General features: G+C 41.6%; 1 protein-coding gene across 1 annotated transcript; it reads right to left on the reverse strand.

Moving 5' to 3' along the window:
- Nucleotides 1–1,021: 1,021 nt before the first annotated feature.
- On the reverse strand, nucleotides 1,022–23,926 carry LOC132825369 (cytochrome P450 2K6-like). Its single transcript, XM_060840556.1, has 10 exons — nucleotides 23,587–23,926; nucleotides 21,631–21,793; nucleotides 19,552–19,701; nucleotides 18,918–19,078; nucleotides 17,631–17,804; nucleotides 16,800–16,941; nucleotides 14,800–14,987; nucleotides 13,993–14,134; nucleotides 13,106–13,228; nucleotides 1,022–1,071 (listed from the first exon to the last, which is right to left on the reverse strand). Exons 1-10 carry the CDS (start codon nucleotides 23,785–23,787, stop codon nucleotides 1,040–1,042), a joined length of 1,476 nt encoding a protein of 491 aa, XP_060696539.1. The 5' UTR covers nucleotides 23,788–23,926; the 3' UTR covers nucleotides 1,022–1,039.

Consider the following 23,926-nt stretch of genomic DNA (forward strand, 5'->3'; position numbering starts at 1 on the left):
ATCATACATTCACAGACCGACTCACTGCAGCTGACACTATCAGTATATGTGGACACAGTTAAAAATCACACAACACCAGGTTATAGTCCAACAGGTTTACTATAACCTGGTGTTGTGTGATTGTTAACTGTGTACACCCCAGTCCAACTCTGGCACTTCCAAATCATGAGTATATGTGGAGAAATTGCTCCCTCTACTCCTGCTCAAATGAAAACATAGTCTATATGAAATGCTGCAGAAAATATTAGCAGATCAAACAAAGTGAAAATGGACAATTGCACCAACAAGAGCAGCTCATGCAAAGAATTCACTTCAAATGTTTGGAGCCTAGAATCCCTCTCAATTGTTTGTAGAAGGAGTTCTGAATTTCTTCAGAATGAGGAGCTGGAGTAAGTAATTCAGCCCCTCAAACCTGCTCCACCATTTTACACAAACAAAGCTGATCTAATCTCTGCTTCAACTCCATTTTCCTGTATGCCTGCTCTACCCTTGAACTCATTACTAGTTGAAAATTTGCCTATCTCCTGTTACTTACTGTGATGGGAAAATGTTTCATTGCGTTGCAGAGAACTTTGATTAGTTCCATTTTTTTCTGTATATTTGATGCCAGTACATGGGATCCCCTCCAATCCATTCACCATCCTGACTTGGAAGTATTTCACTGTACCTTCAGTGTCGCTAGATCAAAATCCTGGAATTCCCTGGTAACAGCATTGTGTGTTGACCTACTGTATGTGAACTGCAGTGCTCATCAAGGCAGCTCACCTTCTTCTCAAGGGTATCAAGGGACAGGCAATAAAATGCTAGCCAGTCACCCCATATGCCAAGAGTGAATTTTTAAAAAATTGAATGCTTTACAAACCAGCAGAAAGACTTTCAACAAAGCTGAAATCTTAGAGAAAATTCAGATTGTTCTCAGGTATTGTCCATCATGGCCAATATTGTGTACATTAAGTCCTTGCATAACATTCTTGCTACATTTTTGCGGGTAGCACGCAAATTACCATTGGGAGGTCATTTGATAGGATAGGTAGTTCTTCTATAACATGATGGTTGTGTTCTTCTGCAACCCTGCATTATAGAAAAACCACGCTTTAGAAACAGCATTTAAAGTGTTGGTGATGTTATCACATTACAGCCAACACACTTTTTGAAAGTTTGCACTATAGAAACAGTGTTCCCAATTCGTCAATTGCACTATTGCAAATTCACATTAACAAAACATGTGTTATAGCAGAACAACCTGTATGGAAAACTTAAGCGTAAATACAAAAGCAATTTTTTTGACTGCACAGAGATTTGGTTGAATTTTGCTGGATGTGTTGTACGTGTCAAGTAATAGGAAAACCTCAGGCACTGATAAAACCAGCACCCTTACTATCCATTCCTACATTTTTGAGGAACTATTTACTAGAGTTGTAGTGTTTGCATAAAAGTAAAAGTGGGAATCAATATTTGTTGACCATAATGGATGTGTCTACTAGATTTCTAGTGGCCATTCCATTATGCGGTATCATGGGTAAGAGGATTGTCGAAGAGTGACCACACAGATTTGTGAGCACTCAGACTTATTCCAGCAATGCAGCTTGCTTTAATTGTTTCAGCATTGCCTATAATGGTGAGTAATGTAGACTCCCTCATTCCTGTTAAGTGAGCTATATCACATGATTGCTCCTTAAGCTCAAAATGTTTTATATCATGCAGCTTCTCATCCAGTGTTAGAGCCTTTCTTTTGCAATCACCACCTGCAATTTTATCACCAACATTCTTCTTGCTAACATTCCTGTCACCTTTTTTTTGCAAAAATGGAGGGGCATATTTTAGAAGTAGATTGTGTGATATGCAGCTACAAGAACAAATTAAAAATACAAATCATATGTATAAGAGTAATGCAGTCCTGCAGGAATTATATCAGTCTTGTCTCAGAGGGAGAGCAATGAACATTTATTAGTTTAATTATTGAGATGAAGCTGCTCAATATATAGTACTGTACCTGTCACATGCTCTTATGACAGCTGACATTGGTGCATGTGCAGAACAGTGTGGAGACTTCGCTGACATCTGTGCATTCACAGAAAGGCACAGAGACTTCAGTACATGTACAGAATGAAGCATGCAAAACAATCGCCACTGGAATCGCACTATTGCAAATAGAGGTAAGCATTCTCGAAAATACCATTTCCTAATTCTCCAGTGACGTTATAACCAAGTCACGCTGCCGAAACATGCTTTATATGAGAACTACCTGTAGTTTGATCAGTCAAATTCCATCTGGAATGCAATACCTTACATTTTCCATGAAAATAAGAAAAAGTTAGGGTCCAGACTATCTTTTGAATATTTTGAGGGGGTTTGATCTGTTCCACTATTGGTTGAGGTTTCTAGAAAGATTCAATTTGATTGGCTTGATATTTTTCAATCAGAAATTGGCTGCCTGAGTGAACTCCTAATTAAATGCCTGGATTCTTTTTGAGGAAGGTCGAGAGACAATCAAAGGGCTATGACCAGGAAGAAATTCCACAATTCTGCAAGACCCACCCAGTGTCATTTGCCTTACATTTGCAGAAGTAGTGGCAGGAATCAGGAGACTGTTCACAGAGTAGGCAGCACCAGTCAGATTGATCGTGAAACCCAATGGGTCAGTTCGCCTTTGTGAGCATTTTGAACAAACAGTAATCTACATTTTGCAGCTGAATAAATACCCAACCCCTCGCACAGAGGACCTATATGCAAAACTGGCAGGGAGGATGTCCTTCACAAAGATGGACATGAGCGATGCATATCTGCAGTTGCAATTAGATGAGGATGCCCAGACGTATGCTACACCAAATACCATAAGGTTTTCTACCAATTTCCAAGACTACCTTTTGGCATTTCATCAGCCTGTACCATTTTTCAGTGGACAATGCAGCACTTTTAATAGGTCTACCCCAGATCACTATTTATCTGGATGATGTGCTATTAACCAAGAAGGTCAGTCAAAACGTATTTAGAGAACTTGGAAATAGCACTTAAATGTTTCTTCAAGACAAGTAAACACGGGGAAATGTGTTCCAGGTGCCACACATGACTACTTGGGCAACAGGGTTCAACAACACTGAGTTACATTTGTTGGAAAATAAAGTGAGGGTGATCAAACGTGCCTGACTCCCATGTCAGAACCGGAGCTTAGTCTTTCCTTGGGTTGGTGAATTATTACTTAAAATTCATTTGTAACCTGGCCTCCATTCTGGCACCCTCACATCTTTGGAGTGAGAAAGTTCCACCAATACCTTTTTGGACACAGATTTGTAATAGTGTCCAGCCACAAGTCCTGCTAGGCCTAAGGCGACAGGGCCACACTGCCCATAGCTTATGGTCGAATACAGTGGGGGGGCTCTTATTCTGAGTGTGCACAGTTACAAGTTTAAAAAGTGTCTGGGAAACCAATTGGCAAATGCAGGTGCCTTGAGCTGCTTCCCACTAGCAGGTACACCACCAGTGGTACTGCCACTCGAAGAGTCTGTTCTGGTTGTATATTTTCTGAACACAATGACCATATCAGATTATGGATACAAAAAGATGCCGTCCTGGCAAAACTAACACAGTTGGTGGTGATGGGGGCACAAAAGGGCCATCACAACCAGAATTGAAACCTTCCTGGACCTGACAAGACCAAATCACTGTAGAGGGCAGCATATAATTATGGGGAGCAAGAGTGATTGTCCTGAGCAAAGGTCACCGCCAGATACTGGCTGAGCTCCACCAGGGTCATTCCAGGGATTTCCAGAATGAAGGTTACATCTGTTGACCCTGATTAGGTGCTGATGCAGTTATGTTGCGTGATAATGCCCAGAGTGCTAACTAGGGCAAATGTACTGCTAGCAGCTCCTCTTATTCATGTGAATGGCCAGGTAAACCCTGGACTCATCATCAACTATGTTGGTCATTTCATGGGCTGTATGTTCTTAGTCATTGTGGATGCCCATTCAAAGTGGCTGGACATGCATAGAGTTTATTTGTCAACCACAAGGGTGATGATTGAAAAGCTGCAAACATTTTTTGCAATACATGGTCTACCAGTGGTGTTGGGTCACAGACCATGAGCAATCATTTACCAACAAAGAATTTCAGTATTTCCTAAAGTCAAATGGCATGTAAGGACATCTCCATTTTATCCATTGTCCAATATTCTGGTGAAAAGTGCAGTCCAAACTTTGAAGGTGATCTTAAAGAAAAAGCCTACTGCTTCACCTGATATCAACCATCCCTGTTCCTGTTCGATTAAAGGAGCACCTTTGAAGAACTGCAGGGACAGCCCTAGCAGAGTTGCTAATGCGGAGAAGAGTCCGCACCATGATAAATCTGTTCTTCATGGATGTTTGGAGGTGGGTGGGGAGGATGAAATGGCATCAGGATTGTCAATGCCAGACACTCCTCTAAATGAGACAGACAGTTCACTTCAGGGGACGAAGTTTGGAGTCAAAGGAAATGGCCCAGGATGGGTAAGAGGAATGGTCAATGCAAGCTCAGGTCCCGGGATGTATAAAATTTGGGGAGATGAGGCAGTCCTGGACAAGCGCACATGGACCACATGAAAGCTGCAAACTCGCGAACAGGGCAGGAGCAAACCATAGCTGGCCCATCAGAACAGCTGGAAAGGCTGTTAGAACCTGTCGGTTCTCTCCCTTTGGGTTAATCTGAGATGCTGTGGGCACAAGAGGTGGGCTATTGGCATACACTGTCCATATTCGTGGCTTAGTAGGAGGAACCAGGCCCGGCACAAAAATACCTGAGGAGAGGCTGCAAGAAGAAAAATGCGCTAATGTCCCCTGACATGGAGGGGCTGGGATGTAGTGATTGTAACGAGGTCAGCAAGGTGGACCTCCCTGATTGGGGCTGTTGACCTGGTCCAATCAGGGAGCCCTAGCTGACAGATACAAATAGCAGTGTCAAAGGTTCACTTCACTCTGGGAGCTGACTCTCTGGAAGTCGGACCAGTGTCAAGTGCTATGCTTGTGTAAATAAAGGGTGATTTGGTGATGGAATACTGCCTTCTCCTTCACTATTAGCACATAGTTCACATAAAATTGAGAAAAGCTGCTATTGTATTGTCATACTGCATTGTATTGTCATGCCAAGATCCATGAACAGGACTGCCTCAGTTGACCCATCAGATGATATGGGATATGGGTGATGTTGTGAATCTTAGCCACTGGCTAGAGAGTCCCCTGTTGTCTCTTTTAACTGAATTCAGTCAAACACTTAACTGGACAGTGGTTAGTCTTCCCCAGGGATTCCCCAAGTCATGCCTGTCTTCAGCTTCCAATCAATGGGTGTCCTGAACAGGGTAGATCCTGGCAGTACAACACCCACACAAACCTTGTATTGATGGTGAAGGAGAAAGTGAGGACTGCATCTGCTGGAGATCAGAGCTGAAAATGTGTTGCTGGAAAAACAGCAGGCAGAGCTGAAAATGTGTTGCTGGAAAAACAGCAGGCAGAGGTGAAAATGTGTTGAAGGTCAGGCCACAGGAAAGTGGTGGGAATCAGGACTGAGGGTGGAGCGGTCAGCAAGAAAGGCAGGGAATGGGTGTCTGTGGCCAGTGGTTCAATACCCTTCCTAATGCTGGTCAGGCACAAGTTTGTTTCACATGTACCCTGCACAGTTAGTATCTGTCTGCCATTAGTTTGTGTCACTCATTGGCCTTTCTATCTTAGAGTTAATTGGGGTACAAATGTGAAAGTGCCCACATAGTACCCTCTCACGTGTTTTAATGTCATTTGCCATCAACCATGCTTTGGGGATAAGCCCTAAAGTCCACCCATTATTCCTGCCTGTTTCTGTCCAACTGAATTATTTTCTTCCTATTGAGACTCTTTGTTCTCTCCTGGTTCAGGCTCATCTCAACTGTATCTATGACTGTTACAATGCCCTCTATCACTTTAACAATTTTGAATTTCCGTGTCTTCATCATTACATTTCCAACCTCCAACAGGAGTTTCTAAGGACTGTCTGCTTCTTCCTTGAATGGAAGCCCAAACAATCTTTAACCATACCATTCATCATGTTATGTCTGACCGAATATTAACATTATCATATTAAACAATTTCTCCTTCAACATCACTCATTTCCTCCAAATAAACATTGTTGCTATGGATATCTATATGGGTTCTGGTTATGGCCATCTTTTTGTGGGAAATGTGAAATATTCCTTGAGTTCCCTCCATCACATTTTTTTCTGGCATGTCGAGTTCCGTATCAGTGCTGTACCCTGCTGTGTTGTGAAATGTGACATGGTTAACTAATGATCTTAGGGGAAAGACACCCACAGGTAGCAGTGACTGCAATAAGATTACATTTTACATCCTGGTTGAAAGAAAGGAGAGCGGTTCCACAACTGGTACTTTAAATGAAGGCAACTCCAGGTTGTTCTGTTATAATGTGCATTTCATCCATGCAAATTTGCTGTAACACAATCATTAATAGAAGATGCTGTTTCTAAAGTGTGAAGTTTTAAACTGTGTGTTGGCTTTAGTGCATGGGAATATTTTGTGTTATTTGTATTGTGCAATTCTTATATAGCGCAGGGTTGCACATAAATTCAGCTATCATGATTTAGAGGAGATGACTGTATGTGGGCATGAGTGGGCGGTATGATGGCACAGTGGTTAGCACTGCTGCCTCACAACGCCAGAGACCTGTGTTCAATTCCCGCCTCAGGCAACTCTCTGTGCGGAGTTTGCACATTCTCCCCGTGTCTACAGTGTGGAAACAGGCCCTTCGGCCCAACAAGTCCACACCGACCCGCCGAAGCGTAACCCACCCATACCCCTTACCTAACACTACGGGCAATTTAGCACGGCCAATTCACCTGACCCGGACATCTTTGGACTGTGGGAGGAAACCGGAGCACCCGGAGGAAACCGACGCAGACACGGGGAGAACGTGTAAACTCCACACAGTCAGTCGCCTGAGTCGGGAATTGAACCCAGGTCTCAGGCGCTGTGAGGCAGCAGTGCTAACCACTGTGCCACCGTGCCGCCCACAAAGTTAGCGTGGACTTATTGGGCCAAAGGGCCTGTTTGTACACTGTAAGTAATCTAATAATCAAGCAAGAAAGCTGAGTGTTAGTCTGGGGAATAGATCAGTACAGAAATGATGATAAACAATGAAGTGAATATTTTAGAGTACTCAAAAAAGTTCAAAGGAGAGGATCCTATATGGTTAACTAACAAAGTTAAAGAAAACATTAAACTTAAGGAAAGCAAATAATTGACAAAGATAAGTGACTGATTAAATGACTGGATAGAATATTAAAAAAGCCAGTGAATGACCTGAAGGTTAATTAGGAGAAAGAAATTGCAGTAGGAGAGGAAGTTAGCTAGAAATGTAAAAATAGGTAGCAAGAGTTTCTACAGGTATTCAACGAGGAGAAAAGTGAGGACAGTCAGTCTGTAAGGTGTCAAGATGGAGAGTAGACACAGGTAACAAGGAAAGGAAATGTTGGACAAAATGAACAAATATTTTACTTTTATCTTCTCTGTGAAAGACACAAAAAGACATTCCATTATTAGTTATCAATCAGGATTTGGAGGGGAGACAGAAAGATGGTGACATTACACTTGCTTGGGAAACAGCACTGAACACATTGGAATTGTGAGAGGTAAAAATTCTCAAAAGCTGGTTACACATGTTTGTAAAAAAGTCATGAGCTGATATCAGCCAACTGCTGGCTATTCCATCAGCTTTGTAAAATCGAACACGTAGCTGGATCTCAGGGAGCCAGGATAGAACTTTCCAAGCAAAGTGTTGTTAACAAACCTTCCCATTTAGACCAGATCTGCATGCATTATCAAAATGTAGCAGTTTGTTTTCAACTGTGTTGTCTATTGCTGTTAGCTATGTAAAATCAGAAATACACATATCTGGTCTTCAGTTCTGTTTTCTCAACCCAAGCATATATGATTTCTTTTTCTTGACTGAGCTGTGGAATCTTTTTCTGTTCCTCTCTGATTTCTCTACAACACCTCTATGTACATTTTTCAATGTAGCTTTCCCATAATTGAACACAGCTGTTCAAATCTGATCTATATAAAGTCAGAGAAATGTGTTGCTTTTAATCTGTTTTTCACTTCTGTCTTTATGGCAGTTTTAACTCGTAGGACAAAGGAAGGCTTTTTGTGATTATGCTGGCTATGTGATACAACTATTCATACTCTTCTTTCAATTAGGCCTGGCAATTCATCCCATCCAAGCATTTATACTTTTGAAAGTTCCAATTTAATCTGTTTCTACCACCTTTAAGGCAGCAAAATCCAAGTCTTAAAAATTCGCTGTGTCATTTTTTTTCTCTCACAAACTTGAACCTTTTGTTAATCAAATTGATGACCCATATGCCATTGGAAACAGATTTTCTTTAATTCTTATTAAAATATTTTATGATTTTGTAAACTTCTATCAAATCTTCTCTGCGCAAAATAACTTTTTTGTCCCAAAATATGGTTCATTTGATGATGAACTCTTGTTGCTGTGTTCTTAATAAATTACATGTTACGATGTTCATTGAGTATCATTAACTTTCCTGATCATCCAAACCTTGCATGATAATTTTATCCTTGTATTCACTGTCTCCTTTTAGTAAGTTCAGCTGTCAACATTGAAATTTTCATTCAATCACAGGGGTTGGTTAAATTAGCAAATGATGAGTAAGTGGAATGTTGCATTGTAGGTCAGGTCTACCAAGAAACATTGGCTGGAGATCTGTTATAAATAAGGTTTTTTTTTAGGTGGAGTGTCATACTGTTCACTCGTGCAGTAGGGGTTACACCAGCACCTTCACATTCATTTTGTAGTGACTCATGGACTTTCACATTCATTTTGTAATCATTAGCTAAGAACAGTGGTGTTAGTGGTGTCAAAGCTTTTCCCTCGACATGTTTGACAAGAAATCTCTCAGAGCAGGAGACCAGTTGAAGGATGTTGCAAAGATTTGCAGGTTGAAGCTCAAACTATTTGGCCCCAGTATGAACATCTCGTCCTCACTCATTAAGTTGTGCCATCGAGACCTCCGATTCAAACATTCTGAATAAGACAATCCCTTCATTTTCAGGAACCAGCCTAGTGAGCCTTCACTGAACTGCTTTCGATGCAAGTGAATCTCTCCCTCAGCAAGAGTTTAAACCAGAATATTCCAAGTGTGGTCTAACCAGTGCTCTGGACAGTTCTAGTAAAACATCCTGTTGTATATTTATGTAAATATATTGGACTGTCACTTTAAGAGTGTAATTTATGCAATGTGATAATGATGTTGTTGGCCACTTTGGAGGAACACAGTGTAGGCTAGCTTGCTGTCTTATAGAGTGAGCATCGTCTTAATAAAATCTCTTGTTGTTTTAAACACTGTGGCCCACGAGTGCTCCTTGAAACCAAACACAGGAAGAAAACTGGCAACAAGAAGTTCATGAGAGACAAAAAAACTGCAGATGCTGGAATCCAAGGTAGACAGGCAGGAGGCTGGAAAAGCACAGCAAGCCAGGCAGCATCAGAAGGTCCTGAAGAAGGGTTACACACGAAATGTCGACTTCTCCACCGCCTGATGCTGCCTGGCTTGCTGTGCTCTTCCAGCCTCCTGCCTATCTAACAAGGAGTTCATAGCAATTTTAAGGCTATCAGCAGAATCCTGCAAATTCAGACCAAATAATGCTTTCAGAGGTAGACTGGTGTGTGGTTTAAATTATAGAGTCATAGAGATGTACAGAATGGAAACCTGTCCGTGCTTTGGTCCAACCCATCCATGCTGACCAGATATCCCAACCCAATCTAGTCCCACCTGCCAGCACCCGGCCCATATCCCTTCAAACCCTTCCTATTCATATACCCATCCGAATGCCTCTTAAATGTTGCAATTGTACCAGCCTCCACCAAATCTTCTGGCAGCTCATTCCATACACGTACCACTCTCTGCGTGAAAAAGTTGCCCCTTAGGTCTCTTTTATATCTTTCACTTCTCACCCTAAACCTATGCCCTCTCGTTCTGGACTCCCCGACCCCAGGGAAAAGACTTTGCCTATTTATCCTATTCATGCCCCTCATAATTTTGTAAACCTCTATAAGGTCACCCCTCAGCCTCCAATGCTCCAGGGAAAACAGCCCCAGCCTGTTCAGCCTCTCCCTATAGCTCAAATCCTCCAACCCTGGCAACAGCTTTGTAAATCTTTTCTGAACCCTTGCAAGTTTCACAACATCTTTCCGATAGGAAGGAGACCAGAATTGCACGCAGTATTCCAACAGTGTTCACATTTATTGCATTATGGTCTTTCTGCCAGATTTTCTGGCTACTAACTTGTCATATTCTTATCTATCTGTAACATTCAATAAGCAAGCTCCTTTCCTCCAAAATGGCCAACGACATCATTATCACATTGCATAAATTACACTCTTAAAGTGATAGTCCAACATACTATACATTTCAAAGCATATGTTCTTTCCTATCTTTCTGTCATCTGTAAATTTAGCTAACATGCCTTTTTTTCTCTTAGCTTTTAAAATTTATGTCAATGATTTAGATGAGGTCCAGCAGAGACTTCTGTCATTATCCATTCAGCACCTCCTGCTAGACAGAAAAAAATAATGCATGCTGTCCAATTTCTGACAGCCAGCCATCCTCTGTTCATGCCAATATGTTAACTCTTCCATTCAAGGTTACAAGAGTCAGCATACATTAGTGAAAGGGAAATCATGTTTAACCAATTTATTGGAGTTCCTTAAAGTAGCATCATGCACTGTGAATGAAGTGGAGCCTGGAGACATATTGTACTTAGATTTCCAGAAGTCGTTTAGCAGGATGCCACATAAAAGGAGCTCATGATGCTTTGGCAACCTTCGTGTTCACTTACAAGGGTAGTTTATTGACTGTACAATTGTCTGATGTCTTGAAACGCATAAAAGTGGATAAATCACTAGGACCTAATCAGGTGTACCCTAGAACCTATGGGAAGCAAGGGAAGTGAATGCTGGGCCCCTTGCTGAGATATTTGTATCATCAATAGTCACAAGTGAGGTTCCGGAAGACTGAAGATTGGCTAAACTGGTGCCACTATTTAAGAAAGGTAGTAAGGACAAGCCAGGGAATTATAGACCAGTGAACCTGACATCAAGTGGTGGGCAAGTTGTTGGAGGGAATCCTGAGGGACAGAATCTATATGTACTTGGAAAGGCAAGGGCTGATTAGAAATAGTCAACATGGCTTTGTGCGCGGGAAATCATTTCTCACAAACTTGATTGAGTTTTTTGAAGAAGTAACAAAGAGGATTGATGAGGACAGAGCAGTAGATGTAATCTATATGAACTTAAGTAAGGAGTTCGACAAGGTCCCCCATGGGAGACTGGTCAGCAAGGTTAGATCTCATGGTGGAGGGTTGTTTTTCAGACTGGAGGCCTGTGACCAGTGGACTGCCACAGGGATCAGTGCTGGGTCCACTTCTTTTCATCATTTATATATTCACCTCCCAGTGAAATAGGAGGTATAGTTAGTAAGTTTGCAGATGACACCAAAATTGGAGGTGTACTGGACAGCAAAGAAGGTTACCTCAGACTACAACGGGCTCTTGATCAGATGGATCAATGAGCTGAGGAGTGGCGGATAGAGTTTAATTTAGATAAATGCGAAGTGCTGCATTTTGGGAACACAAATCTTAGCAGCACTTATACACTTAATAGTAAGGTCCTAGGAAGTGTTGCTGAACAAAGGGATCTTGGAGTGCACATTAATAGTTCCTTGAACATAGAGTCGCAGGTCGATATGATAGTGAAGAAGGCGTTTGGTATGCTTTCCTTTATTGGTCTGAGTATTGACTACAGGAGTTGAGAAGTCATATTGCGGCTGTACAGGACATTGGTTAGACTACTTTTGAATATTGTGTGCAATTCTGGTCTCCTTCCTATTGGAAAGATGTTGTGAAACTTGAAAGGGTTCAGTAAAGATTTACAAGGATTTGCCAGGGTTGGAGGACTTGAGCTATAGGGAGTGGTTGAACAGGCTGGGGCTGTTTTCCATAAAGCATCGGAGGCTGAGGGGTGACCTTATGGAGATTTATAAAATCATGAGGGGCATGGATAGGGTAAATAGACAAAGTCTTTTCCCTGGGGTCAGGGAGTCCAGAACTAGAGGGAATAGGTTTAGGGTGAGAGGGGAAAGATATAAAACAGACCTAAGGGGCAACTTTTTCACGCAGAGAGTGGTATGTGTATAGAATAAGCAGCCAGGGGAAGTGGTGGAGGCTGGTACAATTGCAACATTTAAAAGGCATCTGGATGGGTATAGGAATAGGAAGGGTTTGGAGGGATACGGGCCGGGTGCTGGCAAGTGGGACTAGATTGGGTTTGGAAACTGGTTGGCATGTATGAGTTGGACCGAAGGGTCTGTTTCTGTGCTGTTCATCTCTCTGACTCTAATATGCATTAAACAAACAGGCATACAGATGGGGAGATGGCTAATTTAATTGAGAGGTGTGATTTAAGAATGATATATGCTAAATGCTCGGTGGAATGAAAGTTATGTTGATAAAGGTCAGGGAAATGACATAATGCATCTATCACTCAAAGTTGGCATTAATGCAACAGATTTCATACCCTTCCCATAACTTCATGTGAAATACACAGCTCTTCAACACAAAGGATAGGAATAGAAAGGTATTTTATGCCATATATTCTATGGGCAATTAATTTGAGAATCCAGCAAGTCATTAAGCATAACAATTGAGAGTTTGACGTTGTTTATATGATGTAAATTTGGCTGGCAGCATAAATCACCCAGCAACATCTGGAAATTCACAACTCATGGCATATTTCTCAATTCACTGAACCTTCTGGCACTAATACAGAAAGGAGTCAGATGTAGTTTGTATAGTCAGCATCACATCATAAACGTCAATATAACAATGACTGAGACCAGTGGAAACTATAACAGTCTAACAATCACTCTGTGAAGAAACAAGAGAACACCTACATTGAAATGATTAAAAATTTTGCAAATGAAAATCAGGTAAATTAAGAATGAAATGGTTACATCAGTGACATACAGCACACACATATGGGTACTTTGGGAATGAAGAAAGACCTACACCTGACTCGAGTTCCAGTTCACTGACATTCGGTGGGACTTGAAACTTAAATTTTTGGATCAGTGTAGTAAAGAAGAGGAACAGCTCCATCTTAGCCAGAATCTCACCGGCACAAATCCTTCGACCTGCAAAAACACATGTGCAAAAAAAATTCAAAGCTGCACTTATCACGCAATGCTATTTACAGTTCTTTTTAAAATCATAAACAAGGTCTTGCCATTTGATATTGCATTTTCGGAAGAATATCTCTGACCCACATAGATGCCAATGTTTTCAGGTTTGTGAAAATTATTGATGACATAAGCTGCTGGCCATAGCTTGGTAAATAGCACTATCATCTTGCAGGTTGTAAATTCATGCACCACTCTAGAACCTGAGACACTAAATCAAAGCTAGTACTGTCACTGTGGGATTAAGCCAGAGCGCATAGTCAGCTAGTTTCCAGTTGACACTGCAAAATGTAGCTATGTCTGCCATTGTGTATTGATAGTTGCAGAGATTGCCTACATTTCAATAATGACCATAATTCTGGAATATTGATGAGAGGCATTTCAAAATGCCGTACAGTTGTGAAATATATTTATCTCTAATCAGGGAAAACTCATTAATTTCCAGTGTGCCAGCAGTCAATCTCACCTTTGTGGTGATAAATAAAGTTTTGCAGATTTAGGGAAAAGAGGCATTACCTCAGATTCCCATTTCTGATTGCTATTCAATCCCCCAGTTAAAACTACATGTACAGATACTGAATTGGACAATAGCACATTCAATGCTTTTACCCCAGTAGAATTAATACTCCCTCAAAGATGCATTTCCAACAGCTTATTCTCTCCAGCTCAGGATAGAATATTTCACTCAAACATCATTCAAACTTAATCAGTGATGTTACCTGCGGAGAAAGGCATGAAGGCATCTCTCTTCACAAACTTGCCCTCGGCATTCAAAAAGTGAGATGGGTTGAACTCATTTGGTTTTTCCCATTGGGTTTTATCATACAGCACAGAGGACAGCAATGGGATTACATGGGTTCCCTAAAAATATTAAATATCATTTCTGTATTATGTTTTTATTACTGAACTCCAAACAGACTATTCAAAATAATTGTACAGTTGCTAATTGATAAATGTATTTGAAATTTAGAAAGACCATTTACATTCTAATTGTAGGCCCCTGAGCATCCCGATTTGAATTGCTCCAGGATTGGTGACTGTACCTGCAGTGGTCTGGGTCCTAAACTCTGGAATCCCCTCTCTATTTCTTTCTCCTCCTTTAACAAGTTCCTTAAAACCTGCCTTTCGACTAAGCTTTTGGCTACATGAGTATGTATATCGTTTTGTGGCTTCTGGTGTTACTTATTCTTCAATAACTCACCTGTGAAGATTCTTGGGGATTCTTTAATATGTTAAGAGGGACTGTGCAAATACCAAATGTTGTGGTCAAGCTGTATCTCTTCAGTTTAGTTCTCCACTCCTCACCTTTTTTCTCCATTACCTGCACATATTTCAACATTAATATAACACCTAAATGCAGTAAGACATTGCTATATATTGAATATAAAATGGGACATTATAAGGTGATGAGATTGAATCATGCAGGTGCTAATGGTGCACGGTGTGACCGCTTTTCAAACTTCCTTTCTTCCTCCCTGTTGTCTGTATCTCAGGCCCTGAATGCAGCCAGCCTTTCCTGATGGTACCTTTGGAATGAAGTACCCTCTGAAGTTTACGTCCGCTGCTGTTTCATGTGTTATGTTCAGTGGTGCGATGTCCCCAAACCTCTGGATTTCATGGATCACTGCATCAGTGTACGGCAAATCTTTCCGATCTTCAACTCTGGGATGTCGTTCTGATCCAATCACTCTGATAATTTCCTCATGAACCTTTCCTGCAATCCGAGCACATTGTTAAAGTCATTGGAAATACTGCCGTGATATTTTTTAAACAAGATCAAAATCTCAATCACAGTAAACAGAGAATATCAGACACTGAAAATCATCCGAGGAGAAAGTGAGGACTGCAGATGCTGGAGATCAGAGCTGAAAATGTGTTGCTGGAAAAGCGCAGCAGGTCAGGTAGCATCCAAGGAACAGGAGATTCGACGTTTCGGGCATAAGCCCTTCTTCAGGAATGAGGAAAGTGTGTCCAGCTAAGATGAAAGGTAGGGAGGAGGGACTTGGGGGAGGGGTGTTGGAGATGCGATAGGTGGAAGGAGGTCAAGGTGAGGGTGATAGGCCGAAGTGGGGGTGGGGCGGAGAGGTCAGGAAGAAGATTGCAGGTTAGGAAGGCAGTGCTGAGTTCGAGGGATTTGACTGAGACAAGGTGGGGGGAGGGGAAATGAGGAAACTGGAGAAATCTGAGTTCATCCCTTGTGGTTGGAAGGTTCCTAGGCAAAAGATGAGGCGCTCTTCCTCCAACCGTCGTGTTGTTATGGTCTGGCGATGGAGGAGTCCAAGGACCTGCATGTCCTTGGTGGAGTGGGAGGGGGAGTTGAAGTGTTGAGCTACGGGGTGGTTGGGTTGGTTGGTCCAGGTGTCCCAGAGGTGTTCTCTGAAATGTTCCGCAAGTAGGCGGCCTGTCTCCCTAATATAGAGGAGGCCACATCGGGTGCAGCGGATGCAATAGATGATGTGTGTGGAGGTGCAGGTGAATTTGTGGCGGATATGGAAGGATCCCTTGGGGGCCTTGGAGAGAAGTAAGGGAGGAGGTGTGGGCGCAAGTTTTGCATTTCTTGCGGTTGCAGGGGAAGGTGCCGGGAGTGGAGGTTGGGTTGGTGGGGGGTGTGGACCTGACGAGGGAGTCATGGAGGGAGTGGTCTTTTCGGAACGCTGATAGGGGAGGGGAGGGAAATATATCCCTGGTGGTGGGATCCGTTTGGAGGTGGCGGAAATGACGGCAGATGATATGCTGTATATGGAGGTTGGTGGGGTGGTAAGTGAGAACCAGTGGGGTTCTGTCCTGGTGGCGGTTGGAGGGGCGGGGCTCAAGGGCGGAGGAGCGGGAAGTGGAGGAGATGCGGTGGACGGCATCGTCGATCACGTCTGGGGGGAAACTGCGGTCCTTGAAGAAGGAGGCCATCTGGGCTGTACGGTATAGGAACTGGTCCTCCTGGGAGCAGATGCGGCAGAGACAAAGGAATTGGGAATATGGGATGTCGTTTTTACAGGGGGCAGGATGGGAGGAGGTGTAGTCTAGGTAGCTGTGGGAGTCAGTCGGTTTATAGTAAATGTCCGTGTTGATTCGGTCGCCCGAGATAGAAATGGAAAGGTCTAGGAAGGGGAGGGAGGAGTCTGAGACAGTCCAGGTAAATTTGAGGTCAGGTGGAAGGTGTTGGTAAAGTGGATGAACTGTTCAACTTCCTCGTGGGAGCACGAGGCAGCGTCGATACAGTCATCGATGTAGCGGAGGAAAAGGTGGGGGGTGGTTCCAGTGTAGTTGCGGAAGATGGACTGTTCCACATATCCTACGAAGAGGCAGGCATAGCTGGGGCCCATGCGGGTGCCCATGGCAACTCCTTTGATTTGGAGGAAGTGGGAGGATTGGAAAGAGAAGTTGTTCAGGGTGAGGACCAGTTCAGTCAGTCGAAGGAGGGTGTCAGTGGAAGGGTACTGGTTGGTACAGCGGGAAAGGAAGAAGCGGAGGGCTGAAAATCATCCAACAAGGTCAGCTCCAGAGTGGAATTAGTCAGAGTGCTTCTTACTCTGGATCTCTGGATATTTCATCATCAGAAGCATTCCCCAACGAAGTGTGGTTGAGGTGCTCTCCATCCCTGCAGCAAACAGGTTCATTGTCGTGCACATTAAATTGTCTTCATGGAAATATGAGTTAGGGTTGTTCAACTCCTACAAGTAAAATTAACAATACAATAACTCAGAACTGGGTTGGGACCTGTACTATATATCCAATAATGCGTAATTAAACAGCAACATTGATTATTAGGAAATGCAACACAGAAAGCACATTAGGAACATGAGGCATCAGTGTCTTTACTCCTGTGTAGGACTGAGGAATGCTGCACTGTCAGAAGTGCAGTCTTTCAAATAAGATATTATTCTGATGTGTTGTCTGCCTCTCAGTTGATGTATAGCAAAATAATCTATTCCATTGTGTCTTTCAAGATTTAAAGATATCCCAAAATCAATAATAAGTGGTTTCTGTAGTGCAACCAATATTATAATGTGAGAAATGCACAACCTATTTTGGCAGAGCAAACTCTCACAAACAGCCATGCAGTTGTGGCCAGATTTGATTGGTGTTTGATAAATATACATCAGAAAAGTGATTGTGCTTAAAACTGCTTCATCAGCTGTCAAATGCTTTGGGGCATCCTGGGATTATGAAAAACACAGTGCAAATGAATGACTCTTCTAACACACTTTACCTAGAATCATAAACATTTTCAGCACAAAAGGAGTCTATTCAGACTATCATGCCAACGTAGTACTGAACAAAGTTGACTTTTCTTTCTGAAATACATAAATATAACTTCTGGAAGATGCCAAAATGTTTTAAATGAAAGTAGAGCTCTTACCTTCTGTTGTCTGACCATGAATACATCGATAAAACTCCTCAGGTCATTGCCATCTAGTTTCTGACGATTTTCTTTGAAGAAACCTTTGAAGAGGCTAATCATCTTTTCTTTATTGATCAACACTTTATTGTGTGATCCTGGAAGGAATCTCAGGAGTGGAAATGCATTGTACAGCTGCAAAATCAAAATAACATTATTTATGTATATATTACAGCAAACCAATTACCTGCTCGCATCAAAATAATTAAAATTTTAAAAAGTGATAAATGTTCGAAATATGCTGAATCTTTGCTACATACAATGTGTTTTCAAACATTGTGACTAATTATAGGTTTTTACTGTAGTTAGCATCGTGCAATGCCTGTAATAGCTGTGAAAATGAACTCAACATCTTTTAAAATGGAATTGGATAAATTCTTGAAACCATCAATTGGCAGACTTAGGGGAATAATGAAGTTAAAAATCACACAACACCCCAGGTTATAGTCCAACAGGTTTATTTGGAAACATTAGCTTTCGGAGTGCTGCTCCTTCATCAGGTGGTACAATGCTCCGAAAGGAGCAGTGCTCTGAAAGCTAGTGCTTCCAATTAAACCTGTTGGACTATAACCTGGGGTTGTGTGATTTTTAACTCTATACACCCAGTCCAACACTGGCATCTCCAAATCGGGAATAAGGAAGGAATCTAGACCTATTGGATATCTCTTTCAAAAGAATTGGTGCAGACAAACTCAGCCAAATGATTGCCTTCGACCTTGGTTAGGCCTGTAATATAATTTCAATGAATAGTTTCTGTCACTGAAGATTCTGAGACAGCTTGTCAGGGTAGTTGAGACTATGTTTTCACTTCTATTTAGAACCAGGACATTAAATTTGAAAATAAGAGTTCTCCTATTTCAATCAGAGATGGGGATTGATTTGTTCTTTCAAAATGTCATTAAACATTGGAATCCACTCCTCCAGACAACATATATTGAATATATTTACAGCTGTGAGGTAAGGTATTCTTTCTTGCGCAGGTTTGCAGTCACAGGAGACTGAAATCTTCTGTGAACCTCATTGCCACCTAACCTTGCACCCCCAAACCCACCCACGATGTTATGAGTAAGAGGGGCTGAGGGCAATCTGCCTGCCCTCAACCCAATTAAGACCCTTAACTGGGCGACTAATGGCCAATTATATTACATCTGAGATTTACTGAGACTCCATTTCCAGATTCCTATTCCTGCAAATTGCAAATGATCTTTCCTGCAACATATTACTATTCAAATGCAGGATGAGACTTACGTGGACAATAGGTGAACCAAGAAGTTGAGCATTTTCATTCACTCTCTTTATTAAACTGACAAATGTTTCATCCTCATAATCAAATCTGTCACCAAAAATTATAGAGCAAATTATATTGGCAGCAGCAGCATTCAGTTGAACAGTTGGGTTAAATGGTTGCCCTGCAAAAGAAATTTGAAAGATCACACTCAATCAAGTATTGACTCTTTACAGGAAATCACAGTTTCATTGCTCTTTAGGTAAGACCCTGAAGTTTGTTCCCTTGGTTGTTTAAGGAAAGTAGAGAGGAGATAGCAGACACTCTCACCAGAATTTGTCAAGACTACTTCAATCTCCAAATTGTGCAAGGGAATTGCAAAACAGATCATGAATTGAGACACGGATGAATTAAAAATCTATGAATTAGTTGGTCATATTAATCAGTTGTAATCTATTTCAATACACATCAGAGGGGGGGCATACAACAACAATTGTGATTAGTTTTGGATTGTCGTTACAAAGAGCTGGTAGAAATAGTGACCACAATGGTCCTGTTTTGCAATTCTTCAATGTACATTGGCATTTACAAACACATTCAAGAGCGCAGAGAAAAGGAACAATGAAATTCTGCTCAGTTACCTTACACCAAACTCACCTTCATAAGAATCAATCATTTTTACCAGAAAATCTGACTCCTCAATTATTTTGTCTTCAATGGTTTTCTTTCCCATTCCAAAATCTCGTAACGTGCTGATGGCAAATCTTCTCATTTGCTTCCATGATTCCCCATGAGCAAAAACAATACCTTAAATTAAATTCGTCAGAAAGAAGCAAACATTGTGACTCTTGTAATCCTCATTTCAACTGACAACTTGCCTCATAGAATCAAGGGCATGAGTAATGAGGGAAATTATACATAGTGAACTGACAAAAGTTTTATGTTTCTGTAGTGAAATATTTCTACTGTACATTTCTACTGGCAACATGTGGGCATCCTAAATACTGCAGTCCCTGAATTACCTTTCAGGTGTAGTCTCTGTTAGAACATCATAAATGTACTAACCAATTTATGTTCAACTCTGACAAACTACTTATTTTAAAGATGTTGATGGAGGGATAAATAGGGGCATAGCAACATAGGAAGAAGAGTCAGTCATTCAGCTCCTCTCAAGCCTATCCCACCATTCAAGAGATCTTGGCTGATCTATGGCCTAACTCTGTTGCTTAACAAAAATTATCTATCTCAGATTTAAAATTAACAACTGTTCCAGCATTCACTGTCATTGGTGGAAGAGAATCGCAAACAACTGCCATTCGTTGTGTACAGAAATGCTCCCAACATTTCTCCTGCATCATCTGGCCCTACTTCTCAGATTGTGCTCATAGTTCTAGAATCCCCAACCAACAGAGATAGTTTATCTGCACCTACTGTTTTTCCTGTTTATTGCCTGTTTCTTTTCCACTTTCTTTTCTTGTTTATAATTTTCCTGTTACTATCTCAAAGACTTCAATCAGATTATCCTTTAAGAGTAAATTGGCCTAATTTGCATAATCTTTCCTCATAACTTAATTTAATAATAGCTCGGACATCATGAAAAAAGTTCTCTGCTCTACTTTAAATAATACCATGAGACATTTTATTCCCACCGGAGAGAGGAGATGGGAATTCCATGAAGTGCACCTCTGATAATACAGCATTCCTCCACTGCATGGGAGCACTAACCTGGATTACATGTTCAAGTTTCTGAGGTGGAACTTGAGCCCACACTATCTGACTCAAAGATAAGAATACTACCATTTGTGCCATAGCTGAGAGTAGACTGTATGGCAATGCAGTGAGCTCTCTACACTATTTCACTAGTTGTGTTACACTCAACATGGGGGTGATGAGTTGATGGTTGAACATGAGAATGCTTCATTTCACAACATTTTGCACTCAAAAGCTTTTAAAAGCTTTGCATTTGAAAAGTCACACAATTGTCAGCATAAAGATGTTTGCGTTGAACACACTGAGTTAATATTCTTCAGTTGGCAAATAATTTGAATATAAAGTGCTAGAAGTCTTGAAACATTTATCTGAGATATTAGGATCACATGTGTAAGGCGTTACAATGTCTACAAGTACAGGTCTATATTGAATTTACAGCACAGAAACAGTAGTTTGGACCATTTGCTCCAAGCCAGCATTTATGCTCTACACAAACTCTGTTACCATCCTTCATGTAACATAAATCGCAGTTGACACTGGGTTAAATATGAATTTTAGATTAGAGGTCAAACAAGCTTCGGTTCACTAAAAGGTATTAGGAAACTTGAGACAAAAGTGAGTTATTTCACAGATGAACCATGGTCTCACTCAATGTCAGAGCAAGTTATGTTCCCATCACTGTAGTAGAACTTTTGTGTGCTACTGAAATTACTATTAACATCTCTGTGAAAATCATGAAGAATAGGATGCCATATGAATTTACTAAACATCTCCACACCTACATCACCTATCATTTTCGGATATTCCGTGATTAAACACAACCATTTGTTTTAGAAGTTACATGGAATTAGTTACAGTCGTATTCAAAAGTTCTTTTTAATCTTTCAAAGTTCTTTATATTGTAATACTTTAAAACAAACTAACCTTTACCAAACACTGAAAAGTATTCATTATCTGAACAGGGACAGAATGCAATCTGATTTTAATTACAAATTTTAGAACAGTGAAGCTAAAGATGCAAATTACCGTGTCCTTTTGAAAGTGCTTCAAATATTGGGATGCGTGCTCTTTCTCCAAATTCATCTGCATTGTTGACAAGAGCATCCTTCACTGCTTCATAACCGGTCAGCACCACTGCAGTTGTGGGTCCCAGCTTGATGCTAAATACCTCACCATATTTCTCAGACAGCTTCAAGAAAAGGTTTATACAGACAAATTATTACAATTTTTTTCCACAACACGTCCATTTGTTCATTACACCAGTGACATTTCAGACTGTTCCATGAACCACACATCGATCTCTCACTCAGCAGCATTCACCAGCTCTCAGGATCTACATCGGACATTCACATCAGCTCCAGCTCACCCTCAGACAACTTTCAAAGGCATCAGCTTCAAATCCATTTCTCACATCCTTGACATGTCTTTAGCTTTATGCAGCTCTGTCAGTACCTCACTCAAATACAATGGAACACTCTCACTAATATCCTTCTCTCTCACTCTACTGTACCATCCCTATACCTTATGATAGATCTTGACTCAATCAGCATAAGATAGGTCAGTACTTCAGCCAATCTCTGACCAAATTAGTCTTGTGCATCTGATATTGGTCTTAGAAATCATATGTGCCTCTGCAACTGAAAGGAAGTTCTGAGATTGAATCCCAATAAACTTTGTGGTTTAATACTGGAGAATTACTGTATGAGGGAGAGGTGCAAATCTAATGGAAAAGAGTGCAAGATGTTAGAGTTTGGCGTATGATCTGGTTTCCATGCTGGAAGCCATTTAATGGTCTAATGGCAATGAGTGTTTCTTCAGTTGATATCTCCTATTCATCACACCAGTGACCTTTCAGACTGCTCAGTGGGCCACCCAGGCCACACACCACTGTCCCTGCGGATGGTATTGCCTAATTGTACCTGAGAGAATTCTGTAACTGGTGAACACTGGAGAGGCAGAAGAACTTGCCGTCCCCCTCCCACAAGACATTTTCATTGAAGTCCTTTCTTAGTTCCTTTGCTTTGTCCCAGTTTATTCATGGTGCCTTTACGGCCTGACCTACATTAAAAACTCAGACTCTCCCTCTGATGTCAGTGGTCAGGGTCCAGGGAAACATTAAATCCAGTTCCAAGATGGCAGCAGAGTGAGCATGTCCACCCAGTCTTCTCGTGTTCTTTTTTCTTCTTTTCTCATTTGTTTTTAAGATTTAGTATTTCTCTTTAGCACTTTGTGACCAACATATCTTCTGGAGAGAGAGGCAGCGGCAGTATTGTTTAATGTGGCAGTAGGCTAGATGTCCAGTGAAGCAGCTGGGGGCCTGAGCTGGAAGTTCTCTATGCCTAGAGCACAGATAAAAGGCGATGTCGAGCAGTTAGACGTGGCCTGGATCGGAACTTTGGCGATCTGAGATCACAACAGTCAGGCCAACTGGTTACGGCAACTTTCCCGTCTTCTGCCGGTACCACAAAAGTATAGGATATTGAGCCAGAGTGGGGCAAGCGTGCCAAAGCGAAGGAGACCGAGCCTTTGCAGCAAGTACGGTCCCAGCACAGCTAAACACTAGAAAGGCTGCAATCTTTGAACTTCTCCCTTTATTTCTTTATTTTTCAGCTTAATACTAAGAAGGGCTGTAATGTTTACCAGTTAACGTTGTTTCATATTTCTTTATAGCTTGTTCGTACGTTTTTGTGGCTAGATACTTTGTCCCTAAAATGGTGCCCGATGTAAAAACTTTTCACTGTACCCCTGTACTGTTTTACTTGAGTACGCGTGACAATAAAGTCTAAATCTAAAATTGCCTGTCCAACATGGTGTCAATTTCGGGGTAATATCAGCTGGATTCTGGTTGGTTTGCATTGGTGACAATAACTCACATTGAGATTACACCTTCAGAGCAGGAATTCACATCCCCAAGCGCTGAACACAAATGGGAAAGAGCAAACCAGGTTTCTGATTCACTGTCCGAGTCTAACTCACTCTTACCTTCATCAAAGATTTGTTCAGCTTCTTCAGATCCAACATGTGCAGGTTCCCGATCACTGGGAGAGAAGGGGGTCCCGGGGGGAAGTTGATGACTCCGGGATTTTTCAAGCCGCTGTTGAAATACAGCAGGAGGATAATGGTCAGAGCCCCCAGCAACACCAGGGTGACGGCATCCACAGGGAAAGCACTTACAATCGACATCCCGGGATCGAAACTGGCAACAGGAGGGGCCGCGGTTTATATTCGAGCTCAGCTCCTGCACTGAAAAGATTCAAAAGGGAAATCTCTCACTGATCGATGTGGTTTTGCTCTCGGATTATCTGAACTTTCCCTTGTCGAA

Source organism: Hemiscyllium ocellatum, chromosome 20, assembly GCF_020745735.1.
Source record: "Hemiscyllium ocellatum isolate sHemOce1 chromosome 20, sHemOce1.pat.X.cur, whole genome shotgun sequence".
Lineage (NCBI taxonomy): Eukaryota > Metazoa > Chordata > Chondrichthyes > Orectolobiformes > Hemiscylliidae > Hemiscyllium > Hemiscyllium ocellatum.

Coding starts and splice junctions, on each gene's coding strand:
- LOC132825369 (XM_060840556.1), bottom strand. CDS start 23,787: ATGTCGATTGTAAGTGCTTTCCCTGTGGATGCCGTCACCCTGGTGTTG. Junction 19,702..21,630: donor AGCACTTTCAAAAGGACACG/GTAATTTGCATC, acceptor ATTTAATTTAAG/GTATTGTTTTTGCTCATGGG. Junction 13,229..13,992: donor CTTCATGCCTTTCTCCGCAG/GTAACATCACTG, acceptor GTGTTTTTGCAG/GTCGAAGGATTTGTGCCGGT.